Below are 16,165 nucleotides of genomic sequence, written 5' to 3' on the forward strand. Positions count from 1 at the left end.
AAATAAACTTATTTTCTTTCTCTCACACACTAGAACAAAATGTGGTCTCACGTAGTCAATGCACCTACATTGCCCCTTGCACAGAAAATTAGGTAATAGTAAAAAAATTATAAAAATTATAACTCATTCTCTATTTGGGTGCAGGCCTGATGTTTCTTGGTTGAGATGTTCCTTTGGCTGCGGTGAATGTCTTGAAAACATAAGATTTCTAAGAAACCATGAAAGTTCTTATAGTTGCTTTACACCCGATATGAATTTCTCAGGTGAACTTGAAGATGGAACAAGATATAGCATATGATGACCCTCCTCCCAACAAAGGGTGCCTAACCCCACCACAAAGCTGGCCTGAGGCAATATCTAGAGGGTTACTTCAGCTTCATAAAGGAGTACCATAGTTGGCCAAAAGAAATGCAAGGCCTTACAGTTAGGTAATTGGCTACTTAGATTACTTAGTGTGGAAACAGGCCCTTCGGCCCAACAAGTCCACACCGCCCCGCCGAAGCGCAACCCACCCATATCCCTACATTTACCCCTTACCTAACACTACGGGCAATTTAGCATGGCTAATTCACCTGACCTGCACATCTTTGGACTGTGGGAGGAAACCCACCCAGACACTGGGAGGACGTGCAAACTCCACACAGTTAGTCGCCTGAGGCGAGAATTGAACCTGAGTCTCTGGCACTGTGAGGCAGCAGTGCGAACCACTGTGCCACCGTGCCACCCATACTTAGCTGATTGCTAAGTCTGATGACTTTAGTTGCAGGACTCACTCTGGTGAAAGCTTGTTTGATTTTTGTTCATTTTGTTCATTTTTCAGTGTACAAAGGTGGCCCCCTTTATGTGATCCCCATGAAAAGTTGAGTCACTGTCCAAATGCAGTGTTGTGTTAATCTAATAAGCAATCTTTTTTACCCACTGTGGTTTCAACCAGCCAAAATGAGCCTCTGTGTTTGAAAAGTAAATCAACGAACCATAATGACGGTGTCAATGAGACTTGTCTACTTTTAGCCTGTCCCACAATGAAGCAGAGAAGATGGTTACTTAATTTACAAAAAAGGTCTGCCAATCTTTTAAAATGCAGCTTATACAGTATAGCTGTCAAGGTGATGTCATCAAGGTTATATCATCAAGGCAATACCTGATGTGACACCACTGTCACACTGTTCAAATGTCATGCCATTGGAAACCAGGGAACCTATGAAATTATTTTTCTTCCTTATGCTTTGGGAAACTTTGGTCAGGATACATAACTCCATTGCTTATTTGATGTAAAGTAACATGTAATAAAAGTTGCTGCAAAATGACCCATGCAATCTATGTCTTTCCCTAAATCAAACCAAAGCTCCCAATTTGCGAAATGTCCCCTGTCATTTCCATCAAATATTCATGTCTCTTGACTCTGGAAAAGAACAGAAATCTGATCACGAACAACCAATCACTTAGATACAAGGAAAGAAATAAATACATAAAAAGAGGTCAGGGTAGAGTATATGGCCTCTTGAAACTGTTTCATTAATTAGTGTGATCATGTCTAATCATGTGCAACAGCTCTACTTTTTCACCTCCTTCCCATATCCCTTGATTCTCTGAGAAATTAAAAGTCTATTTCAGCCTTCAGTATTTTCCATGATGTAACACAGATGACCCTCTGTGGCAGAAAACTCCAAAGCTTTGACTGAAGAAGTTTCTCCTAATCTCAGACATAAATAATTTACTCTTTACCCTGAAACTGGGCATCTAAGTTCTAAATTACCCAGTAACAGTGTATACCCTGGCAAGCCCAACTTAAATATTATATGTTTCAGTGAGGTCATCTGGTCCTGGGAAGTGTTGCTGAACAAAGAGAACTTGGAGTGCAGGTTTATAATTCTTTGAAAGTGGAGTCACAGGTAGACAGAATAGTGAAGAACGTGTTTGATATGCTTGCCTTTATTGGTCAGAGTATTGTGAATAGGGGTTGGGAGGTCATGTTATGGCTGGTACCGAATTTGGTTGGGCACTTTTGGAATGCTGTATTCAGTTCTGGTCTCCCTGCTACAAGAAGGATGTTGTTAAACCTGAAAGAGTTCAGAAAGGATTTACAAGGATGTTGCCAGGGTTGGAGGGTTTGAGCTATAGGGAGATGCTTAATAGACTGAGGCTATTTTCCCTGGAGCATTGGAGGCTGAGGGGTGACCTTGTAAAAGTTTATAAAATCATGAGGGGCATAGATAGTGAAAATAGACAAAGTGTTTTCCCTAGGGTAGTGGAGTCCAAAACTAGAGGGCATAGGTTTAAGGTGAGGGGAAAGATTTAAAAGGGACCTGAGGGGAAACATTTTTCACACAGAAGGTGGTATGGAATGAGCTGCCAGAGGAAGTGGTGGAGGCTGGTACAATTACAGCATTTAAAAGGCATCTGGATGGGTATATGAATAGCAAGGGTTGAGAGGGATATGGGCCAAATGCTGGCAAATGTGATTAGATTAGGTTAGGATATCTGGTCAGTATGGAAGACTTGGACTAAAATGTCTGTTTCCATGCTGTACATCTTGATGACACTATGACTCGACTAAGTGCTGGAGAGTTTAGATCCAAGTTACACAGTATTGTCATTATAGAACGATCTTTTCATTTTAGGAACCAATCTAGTGAATCTTCATAATCCAATTTGTAGTGTTAGCTCATTCTTCCTTTGAAATAGAGACCAAAACAGCACGCTGTATTCCAGATGTGGTTTCACCAGTGCCCTGTACAACTGTAGCAGGACTTCCTTATTTACGGACACCAATCTTGTCATGCTGAAGATCAACATGTCATTTGCCTTCCTAATTACTTGCCATATTTGCCTACTTTCTGTATTCATTGATTGTATTTTTAGAACGGAGGCTGGAGAAGTTCACCATTGCTCTAGCTCCACTGCTTCATAATAGGAACATACATTGAAAATGCAGATAGCAAAGTGACTGATTAAATACTTTGCCGATATTAGGTTATAAACAAAAAGACCTATCAACTGAGTTTCTTAATAAATACAATCATGGTTTATTAAAAAACAAAACTTTTTTAATAAAGATACAGTCAGTAACTTAAAAGTATAAATGCTTACTCCTGTAAATACAAAACAGTCACAAACACACACTCAGATAGTCTTCAGGAAAACAGGGAAAAGAAAATAGATTTGGCTGCAGAGACTGGGATTTGAAACAAAAAACACTTTGATTGATGGGTTATTCTTGAAGGTAAAAACATAAAACTTATAATGTTCCAGAGTCTGTTGCCTTGATGTTCTGACATATGTAGTCAAATTATTCAAGAGAAAGATGTCTCTGAATTCTTGCAGACATTGCTTGCACAGGCAATAGAGACTTGAGATGTTCTTTCAATTACTCTTTCAAAAGTTTGCACCCTGAACTGATAAAGAGGGTTTACTTTTCAGAAGTAGGAGAGATCAGCTAAACAATGTGTTCATAGGAAGCTTTCCCTCAACCCAACTTGTTCTTAGCAGGCTTCCTCCTGAACTAGATGAAACAAAAACATTTCCGTACCAGTCACTGTTCAAAAATAACCCCAGCAGGATCTACAGCGAAGCAACAGTTATCACTAGGTGTATGATTTCTAAAAAGCCTTGATAAAAAAAGTATCCTCAGTGTCCGCCCTAAACTTTTAAGAAACCATTCCAGGTACGTACACAAAGCAGAAAAAAATTTTTTTCCACAACCATTCAAAACGCAAGTCATCCAAATAATATTAATTATAAAGCATCTTCCTAAAAGTAGGCACTGAAGTTTCAGGGAACATCAAAATTTAGAAGTTAAAATATCTTACGCTGTGCTGATCAAATAATATATAGAGTGTGAAGTGAAAAATCTACCTTGATGAGCACAATAGCTTTGGGAAGACCACTGTAATCAAACACCTCATTAAGTTGAAGTGCACAAGAACATAACTCTGTGAGAGAGTACAGAAGCATTTTCTAATTTTTAATAACTTAAAATGATTCAGCTCACTCAGCAAATAGCATATCATTTCCATCGGATTATACACAAGTCTTAAAATGTATGGTCAAAGATTATGTTCAGTACGAGAAATGGAGGTGAATCTTTTCCTTTTGTTCACAGGTAACTTTGAAGACATTAACAAATACTATCAGAATTCCAAAACCTCACAACAGAAAGTGAATGATTCAGAACTGGTGTTGAACAACTCAAATATGACAAGAGAAAAGGCAGCTGCCTTGTTAAACAAAACAATGTTGATCAATAGAGATGAAATCCATGCATTAAACAACAAGACTAAACTACTGGAGTTGAGTATCCTAAAGGTGAGTTCTACTTCTGTTAAAAGAAACATTTCCAGGAAAGATGCACTGGTCCATAATTTAAGGGTACAGAAGAGATTTATTTGAATATTGCCAGAGATATAAAACTTCTGTTATGTGGTAAGACTGGAGGAGCTGGGGCTCTACTCCTTAGTACAGAGAAGCTTAGGAGAAGATTTTACAGAAGTGTTCAAATTCTTGAATAATAGAATAAATATCAAATTGAATAGAAAATGTTATCATGTTGTGATCACTCTTCCGCAAAATACAATAGAATGAGATTAGCAATTGACCCTGTCTCATTAAACAATAATCAATTATAACACACTCAATCTTTGGTTAATTCCTTGACATGTTGTTCCAGTCTCCCATTTATACATCATGGACTAAATTATACATGATCTGAAAAAAGAAGAAATTAATTTGTACAAATACTTTTGTTCTGTTCTTTAAATGTTGAAATCTAAGATCGATATTTGACATTATTTAGTCTTCACTAATGGCATCTGCTAATGGCAATGAAATAATGTTATAATTGCAATCAAGTATGTTCCCCCTGTATCAAGTACATCAATGAGGCATGGGACAGTATCTTCCCTTCCAAATCAGGAAGCAAGAGTTTGGTCATTTCCTGATGTTATGGTTTCAAATTCATTCATCTAAAATGTGATCTTCCAGAATTGGAGGTAGGTTAGAGGCATGGTCACAGCCCATGAGAAGTCTGAGGCAGGAACAGTGACAGCTGGATATCAAGGATAACCGGCTGGAAAACAAACGAGACATCAACGCAGTTCTCCGAACCCATGGCCTTTCCAACCCTCCTCAAATCTCTGATGCCTGCTCCATGCAGCCTCAATAACATCTTATATAATCTATGCTTCTGCTACATTCTTTCCATATGTTCCCATATCACCCGTTGCCCCTCCATGCCACTTACCTTATACACAGAACTCGTGTCATATTATAATATTGGAATTTTTTTTCTTTGAAATGCTTTGAAAAGTAAGAAAAATGCTGTTTAAGCTCCTAATGAAAAATTTACATCTCCTAGAAGCTCATAAAACTGTCAATCAAACACAATTATTAAACTTTGCTTTGAAAAACGATTTTATGTCAAGTACTCAAATTTGTCAAATAAACAGCTATTCAGAAAACACTTAACCTGTTTTATCAAACGAATGAATGTAATTACAGTTTTCAGAATAAAACCTTTCATAAAATATACTGTCGAGCAAAGCACATAATTTCTTCCACTGCTCTGTGAGCAACTTCTGTTGACTTGCATCTATTAGTGAGGATTGTCATAGAATATTGAATTAAACAGCAAGCTTGACACCAGTCTCCATGAGTATCAGGTCATGATCTACCATGTTTGCCACACCAGGGTGTCTGTCAGGAATCAACAGTTAAGATAAAAATTATTGCCTCATGAGTCTTCTTTTTGGACCTCCTGGGTTCACTCAGCATCAGAAATGGAAAATTAGGTCCATGGTTTCAAAATATTCATTTTAAAATGTCAAATTGAATGAACGATAATTAGCCATAGTCCATGAGGGATATAAGTGATGGAAGGTGTCATAAGCAATGCTATCAAGCAACACTTGCTTAGCCATTATACACTGACTTTGGATTTCACCAGACTCATTCAACCTCTGACCTCATTACAGCTTTAGTTCAAACTTGTAGAAAAGACCAGAATTCCAGAGGTAAAGTGACAGCCTTGGACATTTACACAACATTTGACCAAATGTGCCATCAAGGTGCCCTAACAAAATTGAAATCATAGAGACACAGAAATACAGGGTTAGGCCATTCAGCTCTTCATGCCTGCATTCAATATGATCCTCTAATTCTTTTTGCATGCCAATTTATACCTTCAAAATCTAAAACATTATTTTTCTTTCCTTAATATATGCAGTAACATGGCTGCCAGAGCCTCTATGTTCAGGAACTCCACAGGTTCACTACCTTTGTGTGACAAATTCTTTTCCTTATCTCAGTCTTAATGGTCTATCACGTGTCCTGAGACTATGTCCCCTGATTCTAGACTTGCCAACCAAGGAAAACATCTTTCCTGCATCTAGTCTAGGCACACCTAGATTCGAATTTGTGTTTCATCCTGATCCCCTTGCATCCTTCTAAACCCTAGTGAATACAGACCCAATTGAAGCAATCCCTCCTCATCAAACAATCCTGTCATTTCTGGTATCAGTCTAGTGAACTTCTCCTGCACTTCCTCTGTGGCAAGCACATCATTTCTTAGATAGGGAAATTAAAACTGTATGAAATATTCTGGGTGTGGCCTCACCAAGTCCCTGTATAACTGCAGTAAGATAGCCCTACTTCTAAACTGAAATCCTCTTGCAATGAGACCCAATATACCATGTGCCTTCCTAATTGCTTTCTGCACCTGCCTGTCTACTTTCCTGACTGGAATAGAAGGACTGCCAGATCCCTTTGTAGATCCACACTTTCCAAAGCATCACCAAATAAATAATACTCTTCCTTTCTGTTTTTTCACACCAAAGTGTATAACCTCATAGGAATGGTGTACTGCATCGGCCACATATTTGTTCAGTTTTCCTAAATTACCGTAAAGCTTCTTTACATTCTCTTCACAAATTACAATCTAACTCAATTTGGTGTCATCAGAAAACTAGGAAAAGTTGCATTTGATTCTTTTGGGCAGGTCATTTATATATTATTAATAGCATGAGTCCAAATAATGATCTTTGTGGTACCCCAATTGTCATTGCCTGCCACTTGGAAAAGGATCCATTTATTCTCAATCTCTCCTTCCTGTCTCTTAATCAATTCTCGATCCACAGTCACTAACCTCTAATGAAGGACCTTATCAAAAGCCTTTGAAAAATCTAAGTACAACACATCTACTGGTTCTCCCTTATCTATTCCACTGGTTGCATCCTCAAAAAACTCCAGTAGATTTGATGAACCTGGTTCGCCTTTCATAAACCCATGATGGCTTTAGTCCAGGCCTGCTGATGCTTTCAATGTTATGTCAATGCATCTTTTATAATAGATTCAAGCATTTTATTCAGTACTGATGTTAAGCTAATTTTTGTGTAATTTTCTGTTTGTGCTTTCTGTCCCTTTTGAAATAGGGTAACTTTTACTAACCTCCAATCTATCAGAACCACTTTAGAGTCTGTAGAATTTTGGAAGATAATCACCAATGTATCCAGTACTTCCAGTGCCATTTACTTTACTACTCTGAGAGGTAGATTATCTGACCCTGGTGATTTGTCAGCCTTTCATTCCATTAATTTCTTCAGTATCATTTCTTTTCCATAATACTAATTTCCTTCAATTCTGCCCTCTCATTAGACTCTTGGTTCCCTAACATTTCTGGGAGATTAAATGTGTCCTGTTTGTGAACCAAAACATGCATTCAAACCTTCTGCTATTTCTTTGTCACCTATTATATTTTCCACTATTTTTGAGTGTAAGTTACATATTTATTTTTATTAATCTTTTTCTCTTCACATTTGTAGAAGCCCGTATGGTCAGATTTATGTTCCCTGCAATTTTACTGTCATCCTTTGTTTCCCCCTCTTGATCAAGCTTTTTGTCCTCTTCAGCTGAATTCTAAAATCCTCCCAATTATCAGGCTTGCTATTTTTTCTTGAAATTTGACATCGTCCACTCTGTAAATCTAATACTACTCTAACTTATTTTGGAAGCCATGTTTGGTCCATTCTCTATCTTTGTGTGTCAAATGAGAATAATTGATTATACATGAATAATTCATGCACACATTTTTAAAAAAAATATGAAACATAGCTTATCCACAGTCAACCCTTTTAGTAAGGTTTACAACTCTCTGCTTCATAACTCATAGTTCCCTTTATTTAGATTCAGGACCCTTGTCAGTGGGAATCAGAGGGAAGATTCTATACTGGTTGGAATCATACTTGACACAAAGGAAGATGGTTGTGGTTGGAGATCAGTCATCTCAGTTCCAGGACATTTCTGCAGGAGTTCCTCAGGGTAATGTCCTTGGCTCAACCATCGTCAACTATTCTGTCAATTACTTTCCCTCCATCAGAATCCTCAGATGGGGAAGCAGTCCATGTCCAAATGCACCTTTTCCATTCTAGTCAGAAATCCATAACATCAGTTCTGCCACAACTTATTTGAATACAGACAATTTTTCTATTCTCCCATCTGGCTTCATTATCTATGAGTTTGATAATTACAGACAATGGCTTTTTAATCTCCAAAATGCGAATTTCTCAAAAAGGACCTTGACGTTTGTGAGGGACATTGACGTTTGTGAGGACAGCATGAAACAGGCTGCTATGCTTGAGCAGGTTGATGTTAAGAAGGAGGATGTGCTGAAATGTTTGGAAGATAAGACCCCTCGGCCAGACGGGCTATATCCAAGGTTACTATAGGAAGCAAGGGAAGAGATTGCTACGTCTTTGCATCCTCACTGTCCACTGGAGTAGTACCCATTGATTGGAGGGTGGCACATGTTATTTCCTTAATCAAGAAGGTGAATAGACATAACCCTGGGAATTACAGACCAGTCAGTCTTACGTCAGTGATAGGCAAATTATTGGAGGGGATTCTGAGAGACAGGATTTATGATTATTTGGAATAGCATAGCTTGATTGGAGGTAGTCAGCATGGCTTTGAGAGGGATAGGTCATACTTCAAAAGCCTTACTGAATTCTTTGAGGATGTGACAAAACACATTGATGAAGGTAGAGCAGTGGATGTGGTGTGCATGGATTTTAACAAGGCTTTTGATAAGGTTCCCCATGGTAAGCTCATTCTGAAAGTAAGAAGGCATGGGACACAAGGAAATTTGGATTAGTGGTGCTGAAAGAGCACAGCAGTTCAGGCATCATCCAACGAGCAGCGAAATCGACGTTTCGGGCAAAAGCCCTTCATCAGGAATAAAGGCAGTGAGCCTGAAGCGTGGAGAGATAAGCTAGAGGAGGGTGGGGGTGCGGAGAGAGTAGCATAGAGTACAATGGGTGAGTGGGGGAGGAGATGAAGGTGGAGTGGATAGGTGGAAAAGGAGATAGGCAGGTCGGACAAGTCCGGACAAGTCAAGGAGACAGTGCTGAGCTGGAAGTTTGAAACTAGGATGAGGTGGGGAAGGGGAAGTGAGGAAGCTGTTGAAGTCCACATTGATGCCCTGGGGTTGAAGTGTTCCGAGGCGGAAAATGAGGCGTTCTTCCTCCAGGCATCTGGTGGTGAGGGAGCGGCGGTGAAGGAGGCCCAGGACCTCCATGTCCTCGGCAGAGTGGGAGGGGGAGTTGAAATGTTGGGCCACGGGGCGGTTTGGTTGATTGGTGCAGGTGTCTCTGAGATGTTCCCTAAAGCGCTCTGCTAGGAGGCGCCCAGTCTCCCCAATGTGGAGGAGACCACATCAGGAGCAACGGATACAATAAACGATATTAGTGGATGTGCAGGTAAAACTTTGATGGATGTGGAAGGCTCCTTTAGGGCCTTGGATAGAGGTGAGGGAGGAGGTGTGGGCGCAGGTTTTACAGTTCCTGCGGTGGCAGGGGAAAGTGCCAGAATGGGAGGGTGGGTCATAGGGGGATGTGGACCTGACCAGGTAGTCACGGAGGGAACGGTCTTTGCGGAAGACGGAAAGGGGTGGGAGGGAAATATATCCCTGGTTGTGGGATCTTTTTGGAGGTGGAAGAAATGTCGGCGGATGATTTGGTTTATGCGAAGGTTTGTAGGGTGGAAGGTGAGTACCAGGGGCGTTCTGTCCTTGTTACGGTTGGAGGGGTAGGGTCTGAGGGCGGAGGTGCGGGATGTGGACGAGATGCGTTGGAGGGCATCTTTAACCACGTTGGAAGGGAAATTGCAGTCTCTAAAGAAGGAGGCCATCTGGTGTGTTCTATGGTGGAACTGGTCCTCCTGGGCGGAGGTGGAGGAATTGGGAATACGGGATGGCATTTTTGCAAGAGATAGGAGGAAGAGGTGTAATCCAGGTAGCTGTGGGAGTCGGTGGGTTTGTAAAAAATGTCAGCGTCAAGTCGGTCGTCACTAATGGAGATGGTGAGGTCCAGGAAGGGGAGCGAGGTGTCAGAGATGGTCCAGGTAAATTTAAGGTCAGGGTGGAATGTGTTGGTGAAGTTGATGAATTGCTCAACCTCCTCGCGGGAGCACGAGGTGGCGCCAATGCAGTCATCAATGTAGTGGAGGAAGAGGTGGGGAGTGGTGCCGGTGTAATTACGGAAGATCAACTGTTCTACGTAGCCAACAAAGAGACAGGCATAGCTGGGGCCCATACGTGTGCCCATGGCTACGCCTTTGGTCTGGAGGAAGTGGGAGGACCTGGACCATCTCTGACACCTCGCTCCCCTTTTCTCATGACTATGGTACAGTTTTGTGAATGGTACATTGAAACATATATTCTACTTTTGCACTCTCTCTGAGAACATTGCAGAGCATCTGTGAATATATCCAATCCTTGTTTCTTTTTAGGACTGCGCTCTATTTGGAAATGTTGCTTGGTACTTGCAAAGAGGAATTTCCTCATATCGGTCTTGAAATTATCTCAAACTGACTGAGTAGTGACCCTGTTTATCATTCCCATTTTTTTTGCATTATTCTTACTGGAGTTTTGCCATTCACTTTAATCTTACATACCTCTCCAACAATTTCTAATTTGACATCCTTTTATTTCTCCAACACTTTTCTCATAAATCAGACCTTTTTTTTAATAAGGAATTAACCTTGTCTCTCTTCTCTGCCCTTCAGTCCTTCAATGTCTCTTTTCCTTAACTTTAGCAACCTGATCCATAAACATTATCCCAGTTTAAGTATTAATAGGGCAATATTCAAAGATAACCTGGATTCAGCAATTTTGGCGAGGTAGTCAATATGCTCAAAATAGCAGAAACCCTTTCTTTGCAGTGATAAATTGTGAATTTGATAATATCAAATATTATCAGTACTGAAGTAACATGGAAAGGTAATTCTTTTTAAAATTACACTATTATCCAATTTTGAGTAGTTGTCAATGCACCAATATATTTGTTGTTTATGTTATGCTTCGTGATTCCTTTCCCAGGTGCCAAAAAAATGCATACAAGACACATTAGCCTTTCATTCTTGTTTTTCTCTAACTCTCAATGTTCAGCGTGATCAAGCCCGCACTATTTCAAGATAATGTGTAAAATACAGATTGAGAAAAGAGTTTTAAACACTACTTTTAGACTGCACAAAAGAAAGTGTAGACATTTTCTGTAGAAGTGGAGAGGATTGACTGTGATAGTATTGATGACATTTTGAGATTCTACCTTATTGGACATAATCCATCTGTTATGGCACCTTCTCAGAAATAACAACAATGAATATTTGTGACACTATGTTTCAAGACACCAACTTCATTTCCATTTTCAGTTACCATATGATACACCATGTTTTAAATTTTCTCTCATTAATTTTGTAGATTTGTGGAGGACAAGGGAATATATCTTGTAATGAAAGTCAATGTGATGGAGCTCTATGCCGTGACAGGCTTGGAAATCAAAGATGCAATGCCTCAAACTGTACTGGAATTCTGACCCTGGCAAATTCTGCACACACACGAAATAATGAAACAATAAACCAGATGAATGATCTCTTAGAAAAATTGCAGAATGCAATAAGCACGGTAAATGCTTTAAAATTTCAGGTTTTTATAAAGAACTGCCTGATGTTCAAGGGGAGGTGATGGTGAAGTGGTTATGTCACTGCATTAGTAATCCACAACTGCAGGCTAAAATTCTGCAGTTCTGAGTTCAAATCCCATCATGTTAAAATTGAAGTTCAGTATAAATCTGGCCAGTCTAATGTTAACCATGGAATGCAATATTTGACTGCTATTAAAAACCCATCTGGTTCACTCATGTCCTTTAGGAAAGCAAATGTACCATCCTGATCTAAGTGTGACTCATAAGATGCAGCAACATGGCTGATTCTCTAGTTATAAATGCTGGCCAAGCCAGCAATGCCAACATCCCATGAATTAATTTAAAAATAAATAGTTACCATTTCTGTAAGCATAAAGACTTTAAATGTTTGTACTCATAATGAGCCTTTCGTTTTCTCTAGATTGACTCTCTCAGAAACATGACACAGGAAACTAAGGATAAGGCAAATAAATTATCTGATAAGGTAGCTACGTCTAAAGATGAACTTGAAAAGGAAAAGCAAGAAACCAAAGCCATCATTGATAAAGTGAAAGAGTTTCTCTCAGGTACTTCATCCTTTTCCTTCCTTGTTGCAGTCTTTGCCTTTTCTTGACATTAAAACACTCAATTGTTATCACAAGCAGGAATACCTGTGGAACTGTACTCAGTAGTCAAGTAGTCAAAGGAGGGAGATAAGTGAAAATGACAGGAGAAAGGATGACAAGGAGAACCAACAAGCTGAAATTGAAGAGGAGAAAAGAATAATTGCAGAGATAATCAAGTGTTACAGAGAAGAATTTGGTTCCAGCTGCAGCATTAAAAATGTCAAACTAAGGAAGGCAAATTTTCTGCAATGAGTAAATGGTACACCCCTTCATTTGGCTGAGGAATGTTTGACTTGCTCTGCAGATTAAGTGGAGCAAGTAGGCTCTGTAATTTGTAAAAAGTTGAAAGGAAAAGGTTTATGGGCTAATTGGGCTAATTCATCTATGTTTCAATGTATTCAATGGAGGCGTGGAACATGTTACACTATTTTGTAAGTTTGCAAAGTTGCTTTGTCTAGTAACTGGCAAGCCTGCTCTGTCATAATTGGTATTTCAGTCATTATATCATGGTATATCAGCCCAGCTTCATTCACTGCAGAAAATAAAAGCTTGTGTGAATTACACCAAAGTGGACCCTCTGTCAAAGTGGCCATTGATTACAAATAGTGACAGTACAGTTTAAAGTCATAATTCTGCTTCAAATTGTTTAAGAAATGTGTCCTCCATATTTCTTTTGCAAAGCAACTTGTATTTTTGCACTTCCTCTTCCTATTCAAGCTGACGGTGTTTCTCCTGAAGATCTTGAAAAAATTGCAAATCATGTTCTTTCCATCAAGTTACCCATCAGTTGGGACGAACTGGTGAACAAAAGCAAACAAATTCAGAACATTATTTCTGAAATTAAAGACCTTGAGAAAGAATTGGAAAATCTGAACCGGTGGTCTGAAGAAGCAAAGACACTTTTGATACGTGCAATGAAAACAGTGTATGTAGAGTTTTTTTTAAACTCATTTGTTTAGTTGTTATTCTGCATTCATCAACTGACAGTTTATAGCCACTTCACTTTTTATTTAGAATATTCCTCTGCTCCAAACTGTGTACATATTCCCATAGTTGTTGAAACAGTGATATCCCAACCTTAGCTAGAGAAGAATGGGGAGGAAAGGAGTTGTATGTTTCCCTTGTTATCTCATTCAGCCCATCGTCTGCTCCACTCTTCAATGTGATCATGGCTGATTTGAACATTCTCAACCCCACTGTCCTGACTTTTCCACATAACTCCTCATTGTCCTACTGATTAAAATCTATCTCAGCCTTGAAAATACTTATTGACCCAGCCTCGCGAGCCCTTTGCAGTAAGGAATTCTACAGATAAAAATCTTCACCCGTGAATCAGAAAGCGAGAGAAATTACATGAGGGCCTGTCTGGGATTTGAACTCAGCATCTCCCACATACGACATACACCAAAGCAAAAATCATGCTCCAAGACCAACAAGACGACTACCAAGTTTTTGTGCAAAATTCTTTGTGAATGTGGTGCATAGAAAACAGAAAATATGACTTTTCAAATGGTATTTTGTTTTCCTGTTACTCATTTAGATAGATGAGTCATTCATGGAAAACTGTTATGTCTTCAAAGAGCCAGTATTGCTCAAAGATGTCAACAACAAGTTAAATAATTTGCAATATAGTCATTTTAACAGAAACCATCTAAAGTTTTATCTTGCAGAAATGTTGTAGCTTACTAGCAGACTAAAAGTTTGGCCAAAATGATGAGGCATTTCACAACAGAGGGAAAAGCACTTAGATCAGATAGCTCTAAGGAATAGGCCTTAAGACAATAAGATAAAGGAGTAGAATTAGAGACCCAGAATTCACCTAAAATTAGTCCTTTAAGGCTGTTTACATGTGATTTCAAAGCCCCACCTGAGAAATTCCCAACTAGTGGGCAGCACGGTGGCACAGTGGTTAGCACTGCTGCCTCGCAGCGCCGGAGACCCGGGTTCAATTCCCGCCTCAGGCGACTGACTGTGTGGAGTTTGCACGTTCTCCCCGTGTCTGCGTGGGTTTCCTCCGGGTGCTCCGGTTTCCTCCCACAGTCCAAAGATGTGCAGGTCAGGTGAATTGGCCATGCTAAATTGCCCGTAGTGTTAGGTAAGGGGTAGATGTAGATGTAGGGGTATGGGTGGGTTACACTTCGGCGGGGCGGTGTGGACTTGTTGGGCCGAAGGGCCTGTTTCCACACTGTAAGTAATCTAAGTAATCTAATCTACAAGCCAAATATGGGACAAGGACTCAGTCACACCATGTAAATTGAGCAAATCCGATGAAAATTGAAATGAGCAGCTCACAAATGTTCAAGTAAGTTGTTATGGAGAAACAGATATCTTTTTAAAAGAGATTTGAACTTTCACATATTCACTGAAAGAATACTGTCAAGATTTTAAGATTTAAAATTTTTGTGTAACAAATGACAACAGAATTACTATTGACTAAACATTATTTTCGTGCAGTTAGCAACTTACACTTGAAACTACAGAAATAAACAGTTTATTTTAAATTCACATACTTCACACTCCCCAGTTCCTTTAATAAATAATTCCTAGTTGTCCCCAGCCTCAATCTGTCAGCTGATTGCTTCTTATTTTCCGAGTTGGGCAACCTACAGTCCTTCCTTTAGCCAAGTAGATGTTCCAGTTTTCTTTAAATCCTCATGAACTTGGCCTTTATCTGAGCGCAATTGCCTATCCATGCTCTGCATGGTGAACAAGAGTTAGTTTTATCTCTGCCTCAGATGTAGGTCTGGCTGCTTCGATTTTCTGCTCTGTCTGCCTCTCAGAAGGTTGCAAACTACACTTGAAAAAACTCTTGTTTGTCTGTGATAGCCATGGATTTATAAGGAAGGCTGTAAACTGAACTCAACAATGACTTCCTCCTTCCTGCTCCCCATTGCAAAAGAAAACACAGTACATAGAACATAGAACATAGAAGAATACAGCGCAGTACAGGCCCTTCGGCCCTCGATGTTGCGCCGATCAAAGCCCACCTAACCTACACTAACCCACTATCCTCCATATACCTATCCAATGCCCGCTTAAATACCCATAAAGAGGGAGAGTCCACTACTGCTACTGGCAGGGCATTCCATGAACTTACGACTCGCTGAGTGAAGAACCTACCCCTAACATCAGTCCTATATCTACCCCCCCTTAATTTAAAGCTATGCCCCCTTGTAATAGCTGACTCCATACGTGGAAAAAGGTTCTCACTGTCAACCCGATCTAACCCCCTAATCATCTTGTACACCTCTATCAAATCACCCCTAAACCTTCTTTTCTCCAATGAAAACAACCCCAAGTGCCTCAGCCTTTCCTCATAGGATCTTCCTACCATACCAGGCAACATCCTGGTAAACTTCCTCTGCACCCGTTCCAGTGCCTCCACATCCTTCCTATAGTATGGCGACCAAAACTGCACACAATATTCCAGATGCGGCCGCACCAGAGTCTTATACAACTGCAGCATGACCTCAGGACTCCGGAACTCAATTCCTCTACCAATAAAAGCCAGTACGCCATATGCCTTCTTCACTGCACTATTTACCTGGGTGGCAACTTTCAGAGATCTGTGTACATGGACACCAAGATCCC

General features: G+C 39.9%; 1 protein-coding gene across 1 annotated transcript in view; it reads left to right on the plus strand.

The window, feature by feature from the left end:
* LOC140466667 (laminin subunit beta-4-like) overlaps positions 1-16,165 on the plus strand; it is a 130,036-nt gene that overhangs the window by 94,919 nt on the left and 18,952 nt on the right. The window contains exons 28-31 of the mRNA XM_072562107.1: positions 4,103-4,305; positions 11,747-11,950; positions 12,391-12,535; positions 13,292-13,499. Of these exons, the coding sequence (XP_072418208.1) occupies positions 4,103-4,305; positions 11,747-11,950; positions 12,391-12,535; positions 13,292-13,499 (760 nt within the window). The remainder of the gene's footprint in view (positions 1-4,102; positions 4,306-11,746; positions 11,951-12,390; positions 12,536-13,291; positions 13,500-16,165) is intronic.

Source organism: Chiloscyllium punctatum, chromosome 44 (genome assembly GCF_047496795.1).
Source record: "Chiloscyllium punctatum isolate Juve2018m chromosome 44, sChiPun1.3, whole genome shotgun sequence".
NCBI lineage: Eukaryota > Metazoa > Chordata > Chondrichthyes > Orectolobiformes > Hemiscylliidae > Chiloscyllium > Chiloscyllium punctatum.